Genomic DNA, 26,301 nt, shown 5'->3' with positions numbered 1-26,301 from the left:
CACAAACCTATAAAAATGAAGGTAATATGTAAAAACATATTAAAACTATCTTGGTTAAAGGAAGACACTGGAAGCTTGATGACAAGCTAGCCAATGTCAGATGAGTCTGAGCTGCCTCATATGAGGTTCACAGCTGGATCCAGGCATCCTGAAACAGGGTCCAGAGCTGGTCTGCGGGGACCCTGCAAAGGAACCAGCAGAACTAGAACCACTCAGCATACCCAGGACCTGAACAGGTGAAGCAGGCCCAGCAGACTGCCTGCTTCAGAGAGTCTGTGCTGGGTTTGCAGATAGTGCAAAGGGCTGTGGGAGATGGGCACCATCGTAGGAGGACCCTCTCCACAGAGGCAAAGTAGCACAGGACTCAGAGAGGAAACTGGAAGGAGGTACAGTTAGGGGTGCAAGTCCAGGTGTAGGTGCAGGATGGGGCCTTGAATATTAAATCAGATGGTGTGTTTGGTCCTGGCCACAGGGGAATCCAGCAAAGGTATCAGAGCTATGAGGATTGTGAGAGAGAAGACAGTGTGATGAGCAGATCAGTCCCCATGGGTCCCAGATAAAGGCCTGAGTGTTTGAGGAGTGGAGATGTTGGGGACTGGGATGCCTGCTCCTGGCATCCTCCACCAAGTCCCACCTCCTGATGATAAATTGAAGTCCCCTAGATTTCTCCTTCAATACTAGCCAGGTCTTGACACTCTTTTGCCAACCTCCCTTTCATGCCTACAGCTTTAGTCTCACCATGGGATGACTTTGCAAGGACTCTTTGTGCCTCCAGAATGCTGTCCCCATTGCTGTGCCCAGCTTGCCCTCAGAACCTGAGCCAGGCAACTTCCTGTCCTCCTGCCTTATTGCAGACACCTCTCGTCTTCTCCTTCGGGATCTTACTAATGGGCTGTGCCCTCTGGCCCAAGGGCTAACACCTCCCACTATTCCCTCCTGTTGCAGCTTAACTGGCCCCACTGCCCACTGGTGGAGACCATGTCCTCCCCACTCCCCAATGTGTCCCTCACACATTGATAGCACTGGGCAGAGCACCTAGAATAGTGACACATTTCTGCTTACTGTACAAATGCACATGTGAGTTGAAAAAGGCAATGGCTCTAGCAGCCACCAATCCAGCTGGCCCACTGCCCAAGGAGAGTTCTCTTTCTCCTTTCCCAGCAGCCCAGGGTGCTGGGAGGTCCCTGCATAGAGACTTGCTGCCCGTGTCTCACAGTTACCCTTTGTTCAGCCTCTGCTCCCAGCGGCATCTTATCTGCCTAAACAGGTTGTAATCGCTTTGGAGTCAGGGACCCCTTTCACCTGCCAGCCTGGAGCAAACAAAGCTTGTTGCTGTGAAGCTGTCAGCAAGCATCAAGTGCTTGATTCTGAGATTCTGACCTTCTCTCCCTCCACCTGTGACCTCCCTGCCACCCAGCACTGAATGCCTGCCTACTTCCCTTGCTGGGCTGGGTCTGTACCCCTAGACATTCTGAACGTATTGCCTACCACTCTCTCCCATGCTCACTTTGCTCCAGCCCCTTCCCGCAGACCTGGGCGGTTTTCTATTGAAAGAATTATTCACCCCCTCTCCCAGCCCAGAAGCTCTCCCATCAGACCTTTACATGACTCCTCAGCTTCTAGGCCTCAGGGGAAACACCTCACCTCCTCTGGCACCCTGTGGTGTAGTCTGTGTTGTAGGACTCCCACTGGAAGCCCTCCCATTCGACCTGTGGAAGACACTAAGGCAGAATTTGCTGCCCTGAACTCCTGGGAGCTGGTCTCTTTCCCCAGACAAGGGAAGCAAGGTTCTGAGAGGTGAAGGTCACACAGGCAGGAGAAGACAGGGCCAAAGGAAGCCAGCCTTTGCTGCAGATGCATGGAAGCTGACCCTCCCACTTCTCTGTGAGTGCCCACCTGTTCTAGGTGGTCAATGTCCTCAGGAAGCTCACAGCGCTGGGTCAAAGAGGACTGAGCTAGACTGGGAGATACGAGAAGGCAAGCTAGAGCTTAGGTGCATTTATTCCTGTACAAATCATTACAAAATCAAGTCTGGGGCCATCACCAGCCCCTCACCCCAATGTGCAATCGGCTGCCTGCTGGCCTCCACATCTGTCTGACCCCTTCATCTTTACAACTTCCTCCAGGAAGCCCTCTGAGTCTTCCCTCTCAGGATCTGGAGGAGCAGGGGCAAATCGATTGAGGCTCAGCAATAAAGTGCCATCTAAAGCAAGGGGACAGAACACAGGCAACATGGTTCCCAGCCGCCTCCAGCCATCCCAGCAGCCATGGTGGCTCGAAACAAAAGAGCCACAGGAAACTCAAGTCTAACTGGGATCCCACCCCTTCCTCAGCCCAAGGGACAAGGCCAGGCTCCTCCAACAAGTGGAAGTGCTTAATGCTAGATGGTGAAATGGATGGCCCTTTAAGAGCTAAGCTAAAGTTAGTGAGAAGACTAGGAAAATAACTGAAGGTTTGTCCCATTCCTGTTAATCCCCAAACTGGGGGGACATTGCACAAAAATACATTAAAGTTTTTTAAAAGGACTTGTACAGGGAACCCCAAACACCCAGTGGTCTGAGCCTCCCAGCAAAAGCTGGTAGCTTGAGGGGGTCCTATCTTAAGAAGGACAGACCCAAGGGTCAGGTCAGTAGGGGAGGTAAAGAAAGGGTTTCTGAACCTGAAGGGTCCCCAGAGATGGGGAGAGATTTGCCCCAGGTCACTTGGCAGAATCTGGACCCAAATTCTAGACTTCTACCTCCTGGGTCTTCTCATTGCCTCCAAAAATTCTCTGGTTCACCTCCAGACAGTTTCCACCACCACATAACGGTCTTTTTCTGGCACTGAGAGGTAATGGAGTCACACAAAGTTTCTAGTTTCTTATGATAAGACCCCAATTCCCACTAAAGTGAGGAGTGATCTGGAGTTCATTTCTGGGGCTCTGAACCAAAGCCTCATGGGAAAGGACACTTCCTTGGCCTCAGATTGATTCAGAGACAGTTCCATACCCTGATTGACTATGCTCAAACCCTGATTGGACAGAAATATATCCCAACACCCCTGATTAGCCACATAGAATCCCACATCCCTGATTGGCCAAGATATATAACCAGGCCCTGATTGGCTGGAGGATATATCATCTTCTAGGCCCTGATTGGCCAGGAAACACTCCAGCCAGTCTTGACTGGCCAGGAGATGCTCTGAGGTTGAGTGGCAGAGCTGAGAGCCGCTTCTCCTGTGTCTCTCGTGAAGTTTCCATGGGCTGGGTGACCTAAGTCCAGGAGGGGTGGGAGAAGGTGATGCCATACAGCTGGGCCCAGGATGAGAACACTTTCTTCTCAGTGATGAACCGGTGGTGGTTGCCCTTGCGGCTGTGTTCGTTCTGGATGTAGGTGACACACTCGTCCGGCCCCTTGGGCTCATAGTAGTGGTAGGGCATGCGCTTCAGATAGGGTCGCTGGCTGGGGCAGAGCAGATGGAGCCATAAGGGCAGGGTGGGCACCAGTGGAAGCCTTGCCCAGGGTGGGGTCTGGGCTTTCCAGGCCCTGGCCTGCTTGCTATAGGACTTCAGTATAGGGGGAAATCTTTGCCCCACATTGGACCTCAGTTTTCCTGTCTGTAAAATGGGTATAAAGTATGCTAAGTTTTGTGACCATCAAACTTTTTTTTTTAAAATGCAATGGAAGCTTTGGGGCCCTGGCCTGCTTGCTATAGGACTTCAGTATAGGGGGAAAACTTTACCCCACCTTGGACCTCAGTTTTCCTGTCTGTAAAATGGGTATAAGGTATGCTAAGTTTTGTGATCATCAAACTTTTTTTAATGCAATGAAGCTTTTCCTTGCCCCAGGAGGGCCCTATGGACTCTAAATTCTGGAGGGTGATCCACCTCTTCATCTTTGTGGAACTTTAGGCCATTGACAAAAACATCCTCCGTTTTTCTCAGCTATGGACTGTTAGGAAGGATGATGGTATTGATCCTTATGGTTACTGTGAGGAGTAAACAAGATAATAAATGTAGCCATGCTTGGCACATGGTCAGCCCTCATCAAAGAGTCGCTGTCACGTAGTGGGCTTTTCATACAATAATAATAATAACAATTATTGCTAATAAACTCTGGCTAAGCTTGGGATGGAAAGGCCCTTATGACGCGGCGGTTAAGCATTCAACTGCTAGCTGAAAGGTCACCAATCAAACCCACCAACCACTTCACAGAAGAAGAGGTGGGAATCTGCTTCTATAAAGATTACAGCCTTGAAAACCATATAGGGTGATTCCAACCTGCCTGACACAGTGGCAGCTTTGGGAGATTTTATTGTGTTTTGTTTCAAGCTTAGGGTAGAGACCTATGACTCTCCCCCCAGGAGCCTGGATCTCTATAGAACAGTTTGAATGTCATGTCCTAGAGATCTTAAGGTGCCCCCAGCCAAGCTTTGCAGGATCCCCAGCTCCTCCCATGGTCAGCAACCAGGAGTTGTCCTGGAAGGGGACTGGCTAGGAACACTCACCTACAGTAGTAAGGGGGGACCATGCCGTACACGTGCACGTGGTCACACAATTCCACTGCAATCACCATGGTGAACCAGCCTGTGCTCAACCACGAATGAGACTTCTCCCTGGGAGCAGAGAAGGGTCCTGATGAGAGGTACGCAGGCAAGGATGGAGAGTAAGCAGGGAGGAACAGTCAACTCTTGGGATTTCCCGTATCTCCTCTCATCCACCCATCTACTGCCTCCCAATTCAGACACTCTGGGTCCAGCCCTCCTACAGAAATAAGGTATGTTAGCAGAGGGTTCACTTGGGCAGAGAAAAGGGATGTGGAGAGAGATATTCAGGGAAAGAGAGGGAACAGGGCATACTAGACATGACTATCCTGGGAGACTGGTCAGAGTAAGCATGAACACACAGCATGCTAGAAGCAGCTGTAGCCATATGAGTCTCTCAAAGCAAAACATGGAAGAAGCAGCCAAGACCCTCAAGCTGTGCTGTCAACTACAGTAGCCAGGAGCTATACGTGGAGACTCATCTGTGGCTGTGACATGCTAGAAGAGTGGAATCCACACAGGACTTCAAAGACAGAATGAAAAAAATAATGTAAGAGATGCAAATTGTTCATTTTCTGACATCTGTCAAACGCTGAACTGAAAATATTTTGGACTGATTCAATTAAAAGTGGTTCTCTGAAAAGTTTTTTTTAAAAAAACAGACAAATCTCTTACTAACAAAAAGACTAACAAAAAAAGAGATAAAGAAGACACAAATTGCTAACATCAGGAATGAAAGAGGTGTTATCGCTATTGGTAGACATTAAAAGAATAATTTAAAAATATCACAAACATCATTGCATATATAAATATGACAACTAAGAAAAAAATGGGTCAATTCTTTAAAAACCATAAACTCCCAACTTCCTAATAATCCTGCTTCTTTTCTTTTTTTTAATTGTGTACTGTCGAATCAGATCCAACTGGCACAGGAAGAGATTGCCCCTCCTTCTCCAGCAGAGCATTTGGTGGATTCGAACCTTTGGGATTGTAGCGCAGCTTCTTGCCTCTAGACCACCAGAGCTCCCTACAATCCTACTTCTACTAAAGAAATAAAATTTCTAGTTTAAAACCTTCTGAAAAAGAGCTCTTTACACACAATGTCTTCCCTAGAGAATTCTACTAAAAATTTGATGAATAGCCAACACCAATATAATATTCTCTTCCAGAAAATAGAAGCGAAACCACTTCCCAGTTCTGAAGCTAGCATTACCCATAACTAGGCAAAAACGTACCAAACCCCCTCCCAAAAATCTATAACTCAATATCTCTCATGAATATAAACATAAAACTTCTCAACAAAATACTAACAAATAAAACCTATCAATGAAAAAACTTGATTAAGAAAAAATGAATGAGATGTATGCTAGAAACAAAATGTTCATTTAATATCTGAGAATTAATCATATACTCTACCAGTTTTAAGAAAAACCACATAATAACATGATTGGTGAAAAATAGTGTTTGTTCTAAAATTCAACATCCAGCCATAATAAAAACTCAGCAAACTAGGTGAAGGAAACTTCTCCAACCTGATAAGGAACAGCTATAAGCACGCACAATGACCACCATATTCAATAATGGAACACTGATGGCCTTTCCTTAATATCAGGAAAAAGCAATTCCTTTAACATTAGGAGTCCACTTATACCATTTCCAATAAAAAAGTACATTATAGCCAGAAAATTCTAGCCACTGCACACTCACTCAGGCCCGTCCAGTTGGTGCTGTTCATAGTAACCCTCTTATCAGGTGGCTGAGACTATACATTACAATGGAAGGAGCTGTCCATCTTTCTCCTGAGGAGCTGCTGATGGATTCGAACCACTGGAGACATGCAGCCTCTGGATGACCAGTGCAACCCACTACACACTATGCCACATAGCTTCATCTAGCCAGAGTAATACAAGAAAGAGAAACAAGAGTACTTTTTTGGTTCCTAAGTGTGATGATTGGATGTTCATGCTTTTATATGACACATGCCTCCCTTAAACCTTGTTACAACATTGGCACATTACCTGTCTGATGTGAAAAAAAAGAAAAAGAGAAACAAAAGGCATGCAGACCGAACTAAAAATATCCTTTTTTTAAAACCTCAAAACACACTTACAGATGTGATAGAGACTGGTGGAACACCAAAGTGCCTCAGGTCACCCTTCAAGCCTGAACCTGAAACTATACCTTTGACCCAACTTTCAGCCAAGCAACAGCCTGGTTTATAAGGTGATCAGTAATACTAGGGAAACACAAAATCCATACAACAATCAATCATACAAGATTAAAAGGGCTGAGTTTTGCCTAGGGATACCCAGGCAAGAGGCAAGAAGGGATAGAAGTGTGAATGGTAACGGAAAGCACATGAAGAAAGAGGGAAGAGTGTTGTTTTATTGTGGAGATTACAATTACTGTCACAAAACAAAATGTGTATGCGTTATTGAATAAAGAACTAATTTACTCTAAGTTTTCACTCAATATAGTAGAGTCTTTAAGGGGGGGGCATATGCATTGGAAAAGAAGAAATTAAAATGTCCTTGCCTCTTCTATTTGTACACACAGGACCATCTGCATAGAAAAATTTCGAAGAATTCAATGTAAGTTTCAATCTAGCAATGTACAACTAGAAACTATTTCTTAAAAATTTATAGTGGCTAAAACCCCTTAAATATTTAGCTATAAATTCAACAGATCATGATGTGCAGGATCTATAGGCAGGGCATACTGAATTAAATAAATTAAAAAGTTTAACTTCATTTCACTTCTTTTAATTTTTTTCAATATGGATACTATAAAAATTTTAATTACCTACCTATTGGAAAGCACTGGTCTACGCTTAGATGCTAGAGAGCTCTCCTAGGAGGATTAGTCAGAGCAGGGCATCCTGGGAATGATTTATCTATCCTTACACTAGAGCAGACTGGGACATACACAGGGTGCTTTAAGCAAGATTTCCTTGGGAATTAGCCAAGACTTTACATTAGGCATGCTATAGGGAGTTCTAGAAGGGGTGACTCTGTAACCTTAGAACAGGGCATGCTGGGACCTCTTGTTTCTTCAAAGCAAAGCTTGCTAAGAGGAAAGGTCTGTGGAGGAGGCTAGGAAGAGAAAAGCATGCTGGGTACAGAGCTGTCTTCAGATCAAGACTTGCTGGGAGGTTGCTCTCTTGTAGACACTCATCAGGACAAGGGCCTGAGGAACGGAGCATGACCTCAAAGCAAAACATGCTGGGAAAAAGTCCTTCTAAGGAGGCAGAGCCACACAGAGCACATTAGAAATGACCCATGCTAAGTTGGATATAACAAGAACTCTCCTAGGCAGTCTGACCAGAAGGTGCTAAGAAAGGGTAATCATCACATCCTCAGAGCAGCGCATGCTGGGAGCCAAGGCCCTCTGAGCAGGACATGCTGAGGTGGTGTGCAGGGCAGGCCAGAGGAGGCAGGCAGGAAGCTGGTACCTGTCCTTGCCCGTCTCACCCCGGAAGAGGTCGTCAAATTGGTGCATGCGGGCAGGAGAGACGGCGTAGGCCTCCATGTTGGGGAACGCCTGGCCAGCCCGCTGGATGACTCGCACAAGGCTGCCCTGGGGCTTCTGCATCTTGCTTGGGGGGCCCCAGAAGATGAATACGGTTTCAGGGGTCCGGTTGACAAACTCTTGGGGCCTCCGGAGAACGCTAAATACACTGGAATGGGCAACCACGCGGAAGGTGGTCTTGTTGCCCACATCCGCTGAGTAACCTGTGGTGGGTGCGTCGTTCATACGGATGGTGCACTCAGCCCGCTCAATCTCAGGGCCCAGCTTGGTGCCCAGCAGGTGGCTGGAGCTGGTGACAATCACACACTGGTGGCACCGAGAAGGCAGCGTCTGAAGAATAAGGAAAGAAAAGCTATCATGGTCACTCCATGCTGGGCCCCATACTCGAAGGTCTCCAGAAAACAGGAATTATTATACCCAACATAGAGACACGAAAAATGAGACCCATTTACTGACTATTCAATATATAATTATAGAAAGCTGACTAATGAACATATTCCATAGTTAATAAGCAAGACAGACCCAGCCCCTGCCCTCAAGAAGTTCACAAATACAGAGACAGAGAGTAAACATAGGAAATAATACCTAATGCCAGGTAGTCAGTCATAAGTATAAGGGGAAAACGAAAATGGGATGGAGAGGGAGGTGGAGATCAAGAGGTACTGGAGGAAGGCGACTTCAGAAAAGTGGTCCCGGGAGGCCTCTATAAGCTGAGAACTAAAGGACGAGAAGGCTCTGAGGGGAAAGGTGCTCAAGGCAAAAGGATCAGCAAGGCAAAGTGAGCATGTTAAAACCCAAAGGTCACTTGGTTGGAGGAGTTACCAAGCAGGAAAAAGAGAGCTTCACTAGGACGTCCCCAAAATCACACAGCGGAGGAGTGCAGGGCCAGGATCTTACTCAAAACTCTCATTGCCATCAAGCTGGACTTGACTCATAGCTGATCTTCTAGGGGGTTTCCAACGCTGTAAATAGCATGGGAAGAAACTGCTGTCTTTCTTCAGGGGAACCGCTTTTTTTTTTCTTCTCTTCTCCCTGCCTCTTTTTTAAACAGTCCCTCCTTAAGGACTATCCACTTAGCTTTGTATCCAAAGAAGAAATTTGTAGGTGAAAGGAGTTTGCCTTCATTACAGACTGGTTAACTTCAGGGTCTAAAACATGGAACGCTTCACGAATTTGCGTGTCATCCTTGCGCAGGGGCCATGCTAATCTTCTCTGTATCGTTCCAATTTTAGTATATGTGCTGCCGAAGCGAGCAGTAGAACTGCTAGAATTGCAGCCTTTGGGTCAGAAATACAATTCCCTATAAACTACACCACCAGAGGTCCCTCCAAGATCAAAAGCCAGTGTATAGGGCTACAAAGCCCAGTCTCAGCTTCAGCACAGCCCCCCACCCCACAACACGACAGCTTCCCAAAAGCAAGCTGGATATTTCCACATCACTCACAATTAAGATTACTAGAAGCAACAACCACCAACTCCACCCAAATCTGTAGCCACTTGAGTGCATTCTAACTCACAGCCACCAGCTCACTGTTAAGGAAAGGATGTGAAAGCCTTCTCCATTTGTGAAATAAGCAGTTTAGGATCACTGTGTATTGGGACCTACTTTCTGCCCATGATATCCTGGTTCACTTCCTCAGGCTTAGCTCAAATGTCACCACCTCCAGACAATCCCTGAGCCCTTTCTCCAAGCTGAAGCAACATGTCACATGTACCCCCACTGAGGGATCTTCTTGTTTCCCTGATTTCCAGTGTTCGAATCCACCAGATGCTCTGCCGGGGAAGGAGGGACAGTCTCCTCCTGTACCAGACAGATCTGATTTGATGGTACACTCACACAAAAATAATAAAAAATAAAAATTAAAAAAAAAATACAGACATTCTCAGGTGCTAAGCTGCCCCTCCACATGTGGTACATTCCTAACATGAGTGTGTCCAGAGTCGTCCAAGTCTAAAATATACACACACACACACACACACACACACACACACACACACACACACACACACATGAAAAAATTCTGATGAAAAACTGGGAGGGTCAGGGGAGAAGGGAGGGAAGAGTTCATCCCCCAGGAATGCAGGCAGGCTCCAAGTTTGAGGGAAATTATTCTTTTTCTGTCCCCACAGCAATTGAGGGCTATAGGATGAACTCCAGAAATACAACCCAGGTTTCATGCCAATCCAGGCCAAATAGAAGACCCTGGGAATAATAACATTCAGCCTCTCCATCCACCAGCCTTTCATGACTTCGAGCTCTGGTGTTGGAGAAAGGTACAGAATATCCCACGGATGGCCAAAAGAACAAATATATATAGGTCTTAGAGAAAATACAGCCAGAACACTCCTTGGAGGTAAAGATAACAAAACCTTCATCTCACATATTCTGGGCATGTTATTAGGAGAGGCCATGCCTTGGAGAGGGACATCATGCTTGGAAGGGTGGAAGCTTGGTGAAAAGAGAGGAAAACCCTCAACCAGATGGATTGACATAGTGACTGCTGCAATGGGCTTAAGTATGTCAGAGATGAGGAGAATGGCACAGGAGAGGACAGGGTTAAGATCAGTTATTCATAGGGTTTTTATAAATCGTACTCAACTCCAAAGCACCTAACAACAATCCACCAGTAACTCTGCAGGGAAAAGATAGACAATCAATCTCCTGTACAATTTACAGCCTCTGAAAAACCGCAGGAGGGTCAGTTATATGTCAGTTCCGACTTGACGGCAATGAGTTGAGATGATACCTCTTCAGGGAGCTCTGGCGGCCTAGCAAATAGGGAGTTATGCTGCTAACCCAAAGGCTGCCCCTCACAGGTAGTTCAAATCTACCAGCAGCTTCATGAAAGAAAAACAGGTGAGCTCCTCCCATTGTGATTGACAGCCTCAGCAACCTGACAGAGGGTCATTGTGAGTGGAAACCTATTTGACATTTTCAAGCCTCCTTATAAACACCCCTGGTGGGGAAGTGCTTAATGTTTTGCTAATCAAATCCACAAGCTGCTTCCCCACCTCAGGAGAAAGATGGGCAGGTTTGCTAGGAGGTGGGATGGACTAGATGGCAGTGAGTTGGGTGAGTTAAGCCTCCTTAAAGTCCTGGTGGCATTGTGCATTACATGTTGGACTGCTAACCAAAAGACTGGAAGTCCAAAGTCACCAGCCACTCTGTGGGGGAAAAGATGGAACAGTCTCTTCTGGTAAAGACTCATCATCTCAAAAACCAGGTGGAGTGGTGAGCTCTGGTGGCCTAGTGGCTAGAAGCTGCACTGCAATCCCAGAGGTGAGTGGTTCAAATTCATCAGATGATGAGAAATTGAAAAAGGCTGAGGGACCAAACTGGTTCCTAATCTGCTATACTTCGAACTTCAGCTTAATAAAGCTTATCAAGATCCTGTTTGTTTTTAGAGCTGTGACGGCCAAGGCCAATCAAAGGCTGAAGTGTCTATCTGCCCCAGTGAAGCCTTCTTTTCAGCAGTCGGTCCCTATCAACATCAGTTCTTGATCATACGCTACTTCCAGAAATGGTTCTATGTCAGTATTTCTCCCCCCGCCTTTTTTAAATTAATTTTGATGAAAGTTTACAGAGACTTTGGATTTCCATTCGTTCATTGTTGCACTTTTCTCCCTGCCCAACCTCCACCTGCCCTCCCCAGTTCACGCTTCTCTTTGAAGGGCAGAAGAACAGTTCTTTCATTGTTATACAATCCCCCCGCCCCAAGTCCACTCCACTACGCAGCCTTCTTCTGGACTCCTGTCATGTATATCTGTATTTGTTTTTGATACAGTGGCTCAGTGTATTCTTTTCATCTACTTCTAATTTGTCCTGGATTGTTCAGGATTTTACCCTTGGTATCCAGGATTTTGTCTCTGGTACTGCAATTCAAGCCTTGAATTTGTTTTTCAGGTCTTTCAGCTTGAGAAATACTAAGTGAGTTCTTGCCTTTTTGTTTTCCAACCCCAGTTCTTTGCATATTCTTTCATAATACTTTCTTTTGTCTTCTCTCACTGCCCTTTGAAATCTGTTCATCTCTGTTACTTTGGCAATTCTGCCCTTGGCTTTGGCTTCTTGATTTTTAGTGCAATTTCAGAGTCCTTTCAGATATACATTTTGATCTTTCTTTCCTCTCTGTCTTTGTAGTGACCTTTTGCTTTCTTCATGGATAAAAATCCTTGACGTTCTTATATAACACATCTGGCCTTCGATCATTAGTGTTCAATAGCTCAAACTGATTCTTGAGATGAGGTGGGATGAGACTTAAGGTCATATTTTGGTTCTTATTTTCATTATTTTTTTTTTCAGTTTCAACTTGAACTTGTACATGAGTGATTGAAAGCCTTTCCCACAATCAGCACCTGGCCTGGTTTTGACTGATGATGTTGAGCTTCTCTAATAACTCTGTGTACAAATGTAGTCCATCTGATTCTTGTGTCTAGATTATATGTAACAAAAGTTATTTGCTCCTTATATGAAAAAAAAATCCACCAGATGCTCTGCTGAAGAAGGAGGGACAATCTCCTCCTGTACCAGTCAGATCCAATTTGATGGTACACACACACACACACACCCACTAATAATAGTAATAATAATAAAATAATAAAAAACCAGATGGAGAGTTGGAGGTGACTCAGCAGCAGCGGGTTTGGGTTTGGTACATCTCTTTAACTCAGCAGAGGTTGGCGCAGTACTGTGTAAGCAATGGGAAAAAAACTAGATTTAAAGGAATGTTCCAGGGTGGGGTGGCCTTGAGGTTCCAGAAGAATGATGGTTGTGGTTGTCAAGCTAGAGTTTGATCCCAGCTCCTCCCCTCCCTCTCTGTGTAGCCCTGACTGGTAATGGCACCATCCACTCAGGAAGACGGTAATGCTGACCTCACAGGGAGGGTGGTCTCAGGATGATCAAGCATCCAAGTCTTGGATAACTTACTTCTCAGCAGAAGCAGAAGTCAATGAGAAATAGAGGCAAGACTTTTCCAAAGGGATTCTGGGTCAGGAGACTGTAGAATATTAGTGCCACAGGTGGAACCCTGAAGAGAACTGAGGCCCAGAGGGGACAAAGCACATATCCAAGATCACACCAGAGCAAAGGGCTAAAGTCACTGAAAACTAAATTCTCTGACTCGACAGTCCTTCACTTCATTCAGTGAGGAAGGGGTGGCAGAGAGAAGAGGAAGAGGGGAGGGAGCTGCTAATAAAGGATGATGATGAGAATCAACCAGGTGGGTACCCCCCAAATGGCTGGCCCTACCTTGTTGCCAAGGAGAGGGATGTAGCCATCAGTGATGCTCCACTTTTTGAGGTTGATGGGGCGTCGGAAGCGACCCCGCAGGGAGCCATAATGGAAGACCTCATTGGCACTGTTGGAGCTGTAGAGGATGAGGATGGTGATGAGGGCAAAGAGGATCACGAACACTGCTGAACGCTGCTCCTGGAGAGGAGAGAGGCCAGTGAGGGCCCAGCCACACGGCAGGCATGTCATTCATCTAACCCCGCTCTTTGTTCCCTTGTCAGTTCAGGAATGGGCCTCCTTCCAGGAGATCCCTGACAGCAGCCAGAGCACCACCCGCCATCGCAGAGCTGACCACACTGTATCCAAGCTGTCATCCTCTATCTCCACCTACAGCTCAGAGGGCCAGGTCAGCCTCCTTCCCACTGTACCCCAGTGCCCATGGGGGGTGGGGGGCTGGAGGCTGGCAGGTTCTCAGAGAGAGTTTGGAGGCTTAGATTAGACGTGGATTTCAGAAGGACTGCTGCTGGGAGAACGCCTGGAGACAAGTGGTGCATCTGAGCAAGAAGACTCAGGTCTCTCTCAAACAGTAACTGTACATAGATATTTATCATTTGGTTAAACCAGGGAGGTGGTGTTCTGATGAGGAACTGAGATAAAAGAGAAGTCAGAGAACTGCATGCACTGTTGGGGTGTCTCAAGTTGGGGTTTATTTGTCCAGGGTTTGCAAGGCAGACTCAAGAATCCACAGCTGGGCTGGACCTGTCAAGCCAAGGTGGACAAAGGCGGGGTCTGGGCCCAGACAGAGGCAGGAGCTTGTCCAAGGCCACAGAGCAGATCAGCAACCCAAGGAGGGCTCAAACCAAGCTTCCAGGCTCGCTGTCAGGGAAGAGGGACTTGCAGCGGCCAGGGTCTTGGGCAGATCAGGAAGCCAATTTCACGGGAAGAAGGGAGCGGCTCAGAGGGGTACTTACTTTGTTGCTGCTCATCTCTCTGTGGCGTCTGCGGGGGGGTAGAAGCCAGGGTCCTGCAGATGGGCTGGGGGCCAAGGATGAGGGCTCACACCTGCAAACCGCCAGAAAGTTTTATGATTTAGGTACACTTCCCCAGGCCCAGCTGGGCAAAGAGTACAAGCCTACACCTGCTCTCCTGCCCAGAAAGTCACAACTTTAAGATGCAGGGCCATACTCATTTTACAGGTGGAGCCACGGAGGCCCAGAAAGGACAGGGACCTACCTGAGACCACATTGTCTCTTCCTGCCCCTCGTTCTTGCCCTCTCTCCTTGCTGAACAGGCCTCTTGGGCTTTCTTTAGCAGCTGGGAGGCCCAAGGCTGGCTCCCTGGCTGGGGGAACCTGTTACTAGGCAGCAGATGCCCCATCCCCACTGCTCAAAATGCTGGCTCGAATCCCAGTGGCCTTGTACCAGAACAGGCTTCTCCAAATATGGCTACACTCTTGCTTGCAGTTAGCTCACTTTGCCTTGCTAAGTCAGACTTATGTAACACTTGCTAGGGTGGCCTTGGAGGTCCAAGGCCCTAGCCTCCTGCCACTTTTGTTATTGGAATTGTAAACATTCCCCTTCCTCCCTCCAGGGGATATGGAGACTCAAACCTACCCAGCTCCTGCCCAGGGAATCACCTCAGTCAGTACTCCCTTCGTTGTTGTCATTCTTGCATGCTAACGAGTCAGAACCCACTCATAGCTGACCCTCTGGCAGGTTTTCAGAGGCTATAAATCACATAAAATAAGAGAGGAGATTGCTCATATTTTTCTGCAGGAGCTGCTGGTGGATTCGAAGTATGTACTTTTGGAGTGGTAGTGCAGCTCCTTACCAGTGGGCCACCAGCACTCTCTAACCCCTTAGTAAAACTCTTATATTACCATGATGGAACTGCAAGCTTCTTTCTTCAGTGTCTTAGCACCTTCAGGCAAATTTAAAGTTCCTGGTTTGTGTCCAGACAGACCTCAAAATTAACCATCACTCTTCTTCCACACAGTTTCCCAAACCTCTTTCCTTTCATTGCTCCAGGTCTTACATAAACGGTCCCCTCCACCTGGAACACCCTTTCCTCCTGCACTCAACAGACCTCTGCTCATCCTCGCTGCCTGGGATGTTCTAGGTGCTTCCCTCTGGTTCTCCCCTAACTGTGTGCATAGCTAGAATAAGTCCTCGCATTCTCTTGCACCTAACTGCCTACAGAAGAAAGGCATTGCATGGGAGTATCAGTGAACAAATCATTCACTAACCTTAAGATCTTGGTAGTTAGGAGAATGAAGACTAAGATCTGGTTCTAGTCTCCACTCCATCACTGACTAGTGTGGGTCACTTATCTCACTATCCTCAGACCACTTCTCTGTCAAATGGCCCTAACACAGCCCTTCCCACCCAGGGCATGAGGACCTCAGTGAGACAATGTGGTCTTGGTCCCTTCCAGCTCTGGGCCACCATTAACAAAGGAACAATCTCAGCTCTGCCACTCACTCTTCACTCAACCAGTCTTCTACAGGGCTGAGCTCCTCCCCAGACCTCATCATTCTTTCCATCTAGTGAGATACTCAACTGCTAAGAAAAACGTCTGTAGAACCCAGCGGCCAGTCCAAAGAACAATGTGGCAATCTGCTTCCTTAGAGTTTAAAGATTTGGAAACAGAGTAGCTCTCTGCTCATCAGGAACACTAAGAGTCTGAATTTGCCCCAGGCGAGTGAGTTTAGCTTTATAAGGGAGTCCACATGTCCAGACTACCTCCAACAGATTCAGAAAGCAGTACGAGAGGCCTGACCGCACAGCCACTATCTTGGCCGGCTATTTGACCTGTTAGCTCCTACAACAACCACCAGGAATAGACCAAAGAACCTCAGGCCAAAACAGACTACACAGGCACATACGGCTCCTGATTGGTTAGGTCCTGGCCCCGCCCATCACACCTCCCCCGCCCCCCCCCCCCCATGTCCAGCGTCAGGTTTCTCCACGGCAGTCCCCTCACAGCCAGGCAGGGAGGCCCCAGGGATTCTAAACAAACCCAACCTCCGACTCCAGATGCTGCAGCCCAGGGCGCAGAAGGCTTATCAGAGAGGGGAGGAGGAGTCAGTCCCTGGCCTCAAAGCCCTTGGGGCAAAAGCCACCAGATGTTCTCAGGGCCCCTGAGCCTTTAACATCCAAGGCCCCACTCTAGGCCCCACTCTCCAGCCATTTTTCTACCCTGGCTCCCCTCTCATGACCCTCTGGGGGAGGGAGGGATGCCTCACGCTCCAGTCCCCAGGCCTACCCACCACTTTCCCACCTTTGCCTGAGCCGTGCCCTCAGTCAGGACCACGTCCCCCTGGTCAGCCCGGTCACAATCCTGCTCTGAGAAGGCCATGGTCAGTACAGCATCTCAGGTGCAAGTGCGAATCCCAGTTCTACCACTTACTGGCTAGGGGGCTTCGGGCAAGCCATGTGACCTCTCTGAGCCTCAGTTTCCTCATCTGTAAAACGGGAATAATAACAGCAGGTAACTCACAAGGCCATTGAAAGAATTCAAGCAAGGCAAATGGGAGAGGGGCCCAGCTGTGGCCGGTTAGAGGAAGGGAACTTGAAGGGGCTCAGGCAGTGCCAGGGCTAGTAGTCCTGCTCAAGGCCTGGTGCTCAAGGTCTGTCTCTGGGAATTTTGCCAGTTTAACCGCCACCTCACCACCCAGCCCAGCGCATTCTCCCAAATAGCAAGGAAATGTGTGCTGGGAGCATATAGATCTTCTTCTTTTTCTCCAAGAGGAGACTAAGCTTCAGAGAGGCACCCACCCTCTGGGTGGTGAAGCCTTGCTTAGACACTTGTTTCCAGGGCACAGCCAGAGCCGCGACTAAGGACTAACCGGGTGCGGGACAGCCCTCGGATTTCCCAGGTCTGGGGCCAGCCCGAGGCCGCCTGGTGTGTGCCCAGCACCCAGCTAGCCACGCACTGGGAAAGAGCCTGGCTGGGCAGTGACTTGCTCATAGTGGGGAGCCACCCGAGGATCGTGAGTTCGAACCCCAAGGCTGGGTCCGCAGGCTGAACTCCTGGGCTGAGGGTGGGGGCAGCGCCCTGCCTCAGTTTTGGGGCTTTGCCTTTTCCAGCCCCAGGAGCCATTCGCAGGGCCAGAATGCCTCCAGTTTCACTGGAATGCCCGCGTGGGAGGAGAGCTTCAGGGGTAAAGGGGGGGGGGCGCGCGCAGAATCCCGAAATGATCGGGCAACAGAGAATTCGGATCCCCCTAAGGGAGGGGCTCACCCCGAGCCCTCAGGAGGACGACCCCTCCCCAGCTCCCCTCAACTCCCGGAGCCCTAGCTGGGAATAGAGGGGAGGCAAGACAGCAGCACGGTCCCCAAGCTCTAATGAGATAGGCAGCAGCAGAGAGGCCAATGAACCCCAAGACATCCCTTGGACGGGGATCCCTTGGCACCAATACCAAAGGCGAAAGGATATGGGGAGCCTCCGGAGTCACGCATCAGCCCCCATTCCCAGAGGTCCCGATTCCCCTTTCGCTCTCGGGATCTCAGTCCCACTGCCCGCCCCTACACAGCGCAGCTCACCTCCCCGGGGGAGCACCCGGCCCCCCGCGGCCCGGGAGGCACCTCACATGGCGCCGGGAGTCGAGCGAGAGCGGGGGTCTGCTCTCTGCAGGCCGCCCAGGCCACGCCGCAGCACCCGCCCGCCGGGTCCTAGCGCCGCCTCAATCCAGGCCGGGGGAAATGGGCGGAGCCTCGAGGGGCAGCGGTGGCCCCGCCCCTGAACGCCGCCTGTGCGGGGCAGCTGACCTGGATCCTAGCAGGGCCTAGTGACCTGGTCCGTTATGTCTCCGTACAATCCATAGTCACAACAAAAACAATACTCTTTCTGTCTTTTTTTATTTCTTGATGAATTGTCAAATAAAAAAAGAAGTCTAGAACACACGGCCTCACTCAGGGTCGCTGGTTTCTTGCCCACTTGCCTGCACCCAGAGTGGTAGCCCAGGCACTGCACTTCATGAACTAGTTCAGCCTTCTGGACGCCCACTAGCCTGGATGTATCAAAATCTATGCCCAATGGAAATCCAAAGTCTCTGTAATCTTTCATTAAAATAAATAAATAGAAATGAAAACATTTACAAAAAAAATCTGTCCCCATAGCCCATGTCCTTTGTTCTGAGTGAAGGCTGCAGCCAACCGTGCAAGGCTGAGCAATACTGTGGTCTACAGGGGCCTTGCTTGGATTCCAGGCCAGCTCTCCTTGGTACTAGCTGTGTGGCCTTGACTGATTCTCACCCTCTCACTGCCTCTGGAAAAGGGGAGATGTGAAACCTCACAGAGTTCAAAGACGAAAAATGTTTCTCCTTATAATTATGAAATATTCATTGCATCATTGTATGTGATGGTAAACATAACAACTAAAGTCAACATTAATAAGGGATTGGACAGCCAAAGAGTTAAAGAAGAAACGAGTCTACAGCTCACACAAACCAAAGTCTCATGTATCCTGAAACTCTGAGAACTAGATGTTGCCCGATGCCCAGCTATCACTAACAACTATTCTGATCAGGGACACAGGCCCTATGTAAAAGGAGAGAAAAATTTAATCAAACCTCAAATTCCTATAAACAGACAGACTTATTGGGCCTGTAGAAACAAAAATATCCCCGGAGATTACTCACTTCTGGAGATCACTTTTTAACCAAGGGATAGATTGCCTCATAACATAAACACAATCACCCATTATCATCTAGTTGTTATATGCCATGGAGTCACCTGCAACTCATAGCAACCCTATGTACAACAGCCCTAAATCCTGCTCTATCCTGTGCCAATCTTACTGTTTCTGACATACCTACCCCATTACCCCAGTCACTGAATCAATCCACCTCATTGAGGGTCTTCCTCTCCTGCTCTGTCCCTCCTCCCTCCCAAAGACTGATCCCGCCTTCCTGCCTTGCAATATGTCCAAAGAATGCCACATGAAGCTTTAGAATCCTTGCCTCCAAGGAGCAGCCTGATTTTACCCTCTCTAGGATGAATCTGTTTGTTCTTCTAGCAGTTCATGGTATATTCAATATTCTTCTCTAGCATCACAGCTCAAAGACATCAATTCTCCTTCTATCATCCCTAGTCTTATCCAGCTTTCTGACATGGTAATAATCTCTAAAAGACCTAACAGTTAGTATTTAATGAAAAATTATACGGCTTGAGTGGGGTGATGCTCAGGGAAGGTAAATTAATGGAAACAGAACAACCAGATTGGAAATAAATAATTGCTCACACAATGTGAAAAATGTAACTATCACCAAACATCACGTGTTTTGTTGCTCTTTGTTATCATTAGATGTCATCCAGTTGGTTCTGATTTAGCAACTCTCTGTACAATAAAATGAATGAAACAGAATGAAACACTGCCCTTCCTGTGCTAGCTATCCTATAATCAATACTGTGCCATTTTGTAACCACTGTGTTACTACAATGTTATTGTTGCTGTCCCTTTGAGCATGGTTTACTGGCAAAGTGAGTTGTGCATTTATCAGCAGAGTTAGAAGAGTTCTGTACCACATGCCTGAACAGGATGAGACCAAGCAGGAAGAGGCCTTCTAAGAGTTTATCCTAATCCAAGATTTGTATCCTGAGCATTCCAAAGCCTGAATTTTTATCTGTTACTTCTCTAATAAAGTCCTTTAACTGTGAATATAGTCTGTTATCATGGTCCTTGCAAGAAATTATTGAATCCAGCCAAGAATTATAGACTGTCACAGAAGGGTCAGTCAGTGTTAGAATTTTATATATACTTGGCCAACTGACTGGAAGAGATATATATTTGTCCCTGTTCCAAAGAAAAGTGACCCAATAGTGTGTGGATATTATCAAACAATATCATTGATATCACATGCAAGTAAGATTCTGCTGAAGATTATCCAAAAATGACTGGAACAGCACATCAACAGAGAACTGTCAGAAGTCCACGCTGGGTTTAGAAGGGGCCATGGTACTAAGGATATTGTAGCTAATGTTAGATGGATCTTGACTGAAAACAGGGAGTACCAGAAGAATGCCTATCTGTTGTTTGATTGATTATGCAAAGGTGTTTGACTGTGTTGATCATAACAAACTGTGGCAGATTCTGAGAAGAATGGGAATCCCAGAACACTTGATTGTGCTAATGTGAAACCTATACTTGAACCAGGAGGCAGTCGTCAGAACAGAACAAGGAAACACTGCATGGTTCAAAATTGGGAAGAGTGTACACCAGGGATATGTCCTATCTCCATACATTTTCAAACTATATGCAGACAGATTATCCGGGAGGCTGGGCTCTATGAGAAGGTTGGCATCAGGATTGGTGGAAGATCCATCAACAATCTGTTATGCAGATGACATAACCCTGCTTGCTGAAACTGAAGAGGACCTGAAGTGCTTACTGCAGAAGGTCAAGGATTACAGCCTTCAATATGGATTGAGGCTCAATATAAAAAAGACAAAGATTCTCACCACTGGGCCAATTGGTAGCATCAAGATGGATGGTGAAGAGATTGAGATTGCTAACAGCTTTAGTTTGCTTGACTCCACGGTCAACACTCTTGGAACTAGCAGCCAGGAAATTAAAAGATGTATCATAATGGGAAAGTCTGCTATTAGGGACCTCTCCAAAGTAATGAAGAGCAATGGGGTCACTCTGGAGACTAAGGTGTGCCCGATAACAGCCCATGGTTTTTGCCATACTTGCTATGCATCAGAGAGCTGGACAATGACTAGGGATGATAAAAGAATAATTGATGCCTTTGAGCTATGGAGCTGGAGAAGAGTATTGAATATACCATGGACTGCTAAGAAAATGAGCAGTTTCATCCTGGAGAGGAGGAAATCAGGCTGCTCCTTGGAGGCAAGGATTCTGAAGCTTCGTCTAACATACTTTGGACATGTTGCAAGGAGGGATCAGTCCTTGGAGAGGGATGTCATGCTTGAGAGGGTAGAGGGACAGCACAGGAGAGGAAGACCCTCTATGAGGTGGATTGATTCAGTGACTGGAGTAATGGGTGTGGGTGTATCAGAGACAGTGAGACTGGCACAGGACAAAGCAGGGTTTAGGGCTGTTGTACATAGGGGTCACTATGAGTCACAGGTGATGCAAAGGCACATAACAACAACAATATATATATTATAAGTGTATATATATATATATATATATATTCTCCTAGAGCTTTACTTTCCCCTTTTTGGAGTTTCCAAGCACAGGCACATAACAACAACAATATATAATAAATACATACATACATACATAAATACATACTCTCCTAGAGCTTTACTTCCCCCTTTCTGGAGTTTCCAAGCACAGGAACTTGTGTCCAAAGGATATACTTTTCTTCTGGCTCCCTCTTCTCCTCATGCTCACCCCCCCTTTGACTTTTCTCTTTTATCTTTTTTTTAATTCCCCCCACCTCTTATCTCTTGTGAGATAAAAGGTCCCTAAGGTGTTGGTTTCATCCTACCCTTAATCCTTTTACAATGGTTCATCAGATCATTCTATCATTTCCACAATATGTGTATTTTGGGGAGATATAATTCAATCCATGGCACACATTGATTGATAATGGATCCAAGTAAAATGAAATCTTTGACAACTTCAAGATTTTCTGTGTTTTCATGATGTTGCTTATTGATAGTCAGGATTTGTTCTTAGATCTATGTTGGGGTATAATACATACTGAAGGCTGTAGTTTTTGATCTTCATCAGTAAATTGACCAAGTCCTCTTGGTTCAGCAAGCAAAATTATGCCATTTGCATACGGTGGCTAATGAGCCTTTCTCCAGGCCTGATGGGGTCCAGTTCCTCAGAGTATATGTTCTGCACACATATTGTATAAGCACCGTGTTGAGAGACAATACTGATACACATCTTCCCTGACTTTAAAGCAAACAGCATCTCCTTGTTCTGTTCAAATAGCTACTTAGCTGCCTCTTGTTCTATGTGGAGGTATGAGCACAATTAAGTGGTTTGGGATTTCCATTCTTCGCTATTCTTGATGTGTCACAAACCACGAATACCTTTGCATAGTCAATTATTAGCAATAGTCTCTCCCCTACTGGGATAGTTGGCTTGGGAGGGGTGGGTGGCACTGTCTCTTTTTGCTTTATGAATGATCCAAGTTGTTTGCTTTGCACTAATTTGGTCATTTAATACTACTTTGTTTCTGGTAAAAATAAAAGCAGTTGCCAGGAAGCTCTCTAGGCAATAAAGGCCTTACACTGTGAGGCAGTCTGGGGCCCCAAGGGTGGATGTGGGCCTCTTCCCTCTTCCCTACCCCTTCCTGTGTCCAGGTCCATAGCTTCCTGAGTCCCAGCCCCCTTCTCTGCTCCTCAGACAGCCTGACTTGATGGAAAACTACTGAGCTGGGCAGGGCAGCCAGGCTAGAAGCCTGATGAAATTGGCTGCTGCTCCAGACTCAGAGAAGGTGAGCCCCTGTGGCGTTGGGCAAGGGTTGAGGGCTACACTAGGGGTGGGTAGGGCCTTGCCCAGGCCCCTTCTCCTGTTCCCAAGCCAGGGACTGAGGTCCCAAGATGATGAGGTTAATCAGCCCAGCTCAGGCCCACCATGTCATGGGGCAAGGTACCTTCAAGGAAACACTTTTATAGAACTGTCCCCCCTTCTTGGACCTCACCTCAACAATTACCATCACCCAACAACAATAATAACAACCACCCCAACAACAATTACAGACACCTCAACAACAATTACTTCAACAATTATAACTTCCTCAAAAACAATAACATCTACCCCAACAATAACAACCATCTCAGCAACAATAACAATCACCCCAACAAGAAAAGCCACCACTTCAACAACCATTACAATGACCTCAACAACTACCTCAACCATTTATTACAGTCACTTCAACAATCATAACCACCTCAACAATAATACCACCTACCTCAACAGGGATGAGGCAAGTAGTAGCTCCCAGTTTGGGGTTACTTGCTCTTATGCAAAATGCTTTGTAAACATACTTCATTGAGTTCTTCAAATAATCTATGTGCTCAGCATTATTGTTACCCCACTTCTAGCAGGAGAAACAGACTCAGAAAGTACACAGATGGCTAGTGGAAGAGCTGTGTTTCCACCTGATCTGACTGGTTAATTAGTCACCAGCCTGTTCTATCTGAGGCCTAGGCCTGCTGATGGCTGTGCCTTTTGTATGGTTGTCCATGTCCACACCAGGACAAACATACATGGGTGTTGTACCCAATCTCAGCAGAATTCCCCAACCTGAGTGCAGTAGAGGTTCCTCCACTCTCAGAGTCTCAATTCCATTACCTGAGTGAGTTGACCTCTGCTCCAGACTCAGGGGTTTGGGGTATGAGCACCCTTCCTGTACCTTAGTGAATGGTTGCACTTATCTGCTACCCAATTTACAGAAACAGAAACCAAACCCCAGAAGGGGCACAGGATTTTCTTAAGACTCCTCAGCAGGTCCCAGGGAACTCAGACTCTTGCTGCTCTCCCTCTGGGTGTAGAAGGAGCCCAAGAGAGACACCTCTGAAGAAGAAACCAGAGAGCACAGCTAGCAGCAAGTGAGTCTTCTAGAAGCTTAAGCTGCCAAGACCTGGGCATCTTGCTGGTAGAGGCACAGAGGACCCAGAACCAGAAAATACCTGACTCTCCATGGACAGAGACTGGAGTGGTCATGACAAAGCATGAGATCAGCAAGCCAGGCCTGAGCCAAGTCAGATGAGGCATGAACTACATACAGGATGCCAGAGCCCACCAGTATCCAGAAGGTCAGAAGTTCCTTTCCCCACCTGGTAATGAGGTTCAAACATGAATACCTGGCTCCCAGTCCTGCTAAAAAAGAAGCTCCAAGACACCTCTGAGGAGCTCTGTTGGCAGGACAGTTCCAGAATCCTGCTAACTCAAGAATCCAAAGTTTCAACCCACCACCAACTACTTTATAGGAAAAAGAAAAGCATATCAGTTTCCATAAAAGATTTTACAGCCTTGAGAACTCTAAGAGGTGTTCTACTTCACCTTATAGGGTCACTATGAGTTTGAATTGACTGGATGGCAGTGTGTTTAGTTTTCTGGAGGACGACAGTTCTAAAGCAATTTGGTAGCATATAGTTAACTGCTGCTAACTGGAAAAGTTGGTAGTTTGAACCTACTCGTTGCTCTGAGGAAGAAAGACAAGGCATCCGGATTCTACAGAGATTTCAGACTAGGGGCAGTTCCACTCCTGCAGGGTTACTATGAGTCAAATGGACTCAAAAGTAACAAAACACTTTCAGGTTGGGAGTCACTGGCTCTCTTTCCAACCCTCCAGTCTCCAAAGACAAGAGGCAGTCATTCAAGCAGGAGGCTGGAGTATAGACAGGGAAAACGAAATCCAAACAGGAGGGGGATTGCACATCGAAGTGTCCCCTTCCTCCTCAACAGGTAAGGAGGGTCCTGCCCCTACTCATCCCACAGCAGTTATCAGACCAGCAGAAGAAATGGGGTCTCTCATCTGTCCAGAAGCAGTGGCTGAATCATTCCTGTTTATTCACTACCCCACTGTGGCAAAGTTCTTGGTTATTCAGCAAATAAACCCCACCCTGGGGCAGGGCAGGACCAAGACAGAGGCTCCTCGGTGTGTTGGCCCTAAAGACCAGGTGTAATCAGCCGAGGAAAAAGAATAAAGAAAGAGATGGGACATCAAGAATGAGGAAAACAGGGAGGACACCAAGAACAGAGGAGAAAACAGAGAGCATTGAGGCAGGGGTGAACAGCTCAAAAACTGAAGCCCCCAAGCCATGCCTTTCTGTGGCTATATTGAGAATCACCAGGAAGTAAATCACAAATCTTTTGCAAATGAAGCTGAGATTTTCTCTACTATCAACCATTTTCTTTTCAGGAGGGAGGGGTTAGTAAATACAATCCAGGAATTGTTAGGTCTGGCCTTGGTGCTTAACCACTGTGACCTGTCTCAGGCGGAATCCCAGCTTGTATTTACGCCTCCTTCATATCCTGATATAGCATTTGGTTAATTACTAATATTTAATTTTATATTTGTCTTCCCACGTTTCCCCCCTTTTGTTTTTGTCATAATTATGCTGTCATCTAGGTGAGCATGGCTTCTTTTCTTCTTTGATTCATTCTTGGTTATTTTTGTTCTCTCCATCCTTCATATACAAAAAAAATATAACAAACTAAGCTAAATAAGCTCACAGAAGTACCTACAAAAATCTCTATATGATCAAAAGGATTTGGGTTAGATATTTCTTCACTTAATCCTCACAGAATATCCAGGTTTTTAAAATAATTAAATTGCTTATCAAAAGTAGAATGGATCTGAGCTTGTAATTTCAGTATATCATCTGTGAATCCATGATTCATAATGTATTTCTTAATCTTATCCCAATTCCATTCTGTATCATTCCACTTTACTGGAGTAATGCAAAAGTGCATAGTATTCCAATCACATTTTAATTTTATTTGTCTCTGAGATCATAACCTTTCAGAATCTTGATGCCATGTATTCACATAATCTAAGGTTTAAATATTTTGATGCAAAGGCATGCCAGGTGTGGCAGTAATGGTGATAATTCCCCAAACTACTGTATGCCCAGTAGCTGGTATTACCTGCCATTCTACCTATCCATTCTGCAACTCTGTCCTCATCAGAGTATGGCCTCATCTGGTTCATCTCAAGGTTTCTTGTCTCTGGATGGTACCCACAGTGTTTCTGTGCCTGTAGAAATATAAAGCAAATCCTCAACCCTATTGAATGACAAATTCCTTTTTTCCAAATATATATGCTGATTTAGTTCTTCAAGTGCATTGTCTCTCAGCTGGAGTTTCTCCTTTTTCATTAGCGTTTAAAAATCATGCGTAGTAGGGGAGCTCTGGTGGCCTAGTGGCAAGATGCTGCACTGCAATCCCAGAGGAACACGGTTCGAATCCACCAGATGCTCTGCCGGAGAAGGAGGCGCAATATCCTCCTGTACGAATTTATGAAATACTTGAGCACCACAACAAGATAAAGGTAAATAATCCAATAGAAAAATGGGCACAGGATATGAACA

General features: G+C 46.6%; 1 protein-coding gene across 2 annotated transcripts; it reads right to left on the bottom strand.

Moving 5' to 3' along the window:
- Nucleotides 1-3,229: 3,229 nt before the first annotated feature.
- Nucleotides 3,230-17,960, bottom strand: ST6GALNAC6 (ST6 (alpha-N-acetyl-neuraminyl-2,3-beta-galactosyl-1,3)-N-acetylgalactosaminide alpha-2,6-sialyltransferase 6). 2 transcript variants are annotated; one of them, XM_006892523.1, is made up of 7 exons: nt 17,821-17,960; nt 16,685-16,739; nt 14,248-14,338; nt 13,295-13,474; nt 7,973-8,379; nt 4,486-4,593; nt 3,230-3,440 (listed from the first exon to the last, which is right to left on the bottom strand). In XM_006892523.1, the coding sequence occupies exons 2-7, from the start codon at nt 16,708-16,710 to the stop codon at nt 3,251-3,253; spliced, it is 1,002 nt and encodes a 333-aa protein (XP_006892585.1). In that variant the 5' UTR covers nt 16,711-16,739; nt 17,821-17,960; the 3' UTR covers nt 3,230-3,250. The 2 variants fall into 2 exon arrangements, with proteins under 2 accessions (XP_006892585.1, XP_006892586.1); XM_006892524.1 differs by lacking the exons at nt 3,230-3,440; nt 7,973-8,379; nt 16,685-16,739; nt 17,821-17,960 and having other exon boundaries at nt 4,528-4,593; nt 14,248-14,262.
- Nucleotides 17,961-26,301: the final 8,341 nt, after the last annotated feature.

The sequence above is a fragment of the Elephantulus edwardii genome, unplaced genomic scaffold, assembly GCF_000299155.1.
Source record: "Elephantulus edwardii isolate Elephantulus edwardi_28Jun2011 unplaced genomic scaffold, EleEdw1.0 scaffold00116, whole genome shotgun sequence".
In the NCBI taxonomy this organism is placed as follows: Eukaryota; Metazoa; Chordata; class Mammalia; order Macroscelidea; family Macroscelididae; genus Elephantulus; species Elephantulus edwardii.
Note: the sequence above shows the minus strand (reverse complement) of the source record. Positions and strands in the feature narration are given on the sequence as shown.

Bases quoted from the DNA above. Each gene is read 5' to 3' on its own strand.
- ST6GALNAC6 (XM_006892523.1), bottom strand. From the start codon at position 16,710: ATGGCTTGCCCGAAGCCCCCTAGCCA. The intron at 13,475-14,247 runs GTAAGTACCCCT...TCTCCTCTCCAG, and splicing joins GAGAGATGAGCAGCAACAAA to GAGCAGCGTTCAGCAGTGTT. The intron at 4,594-7,972 runs GTACCAGCTTCC...CTCTGCTCCCAG, and splicing joins GGTGAGACGGGCAAGGACAG to GGAGAAGTCTCATTCGTGGT.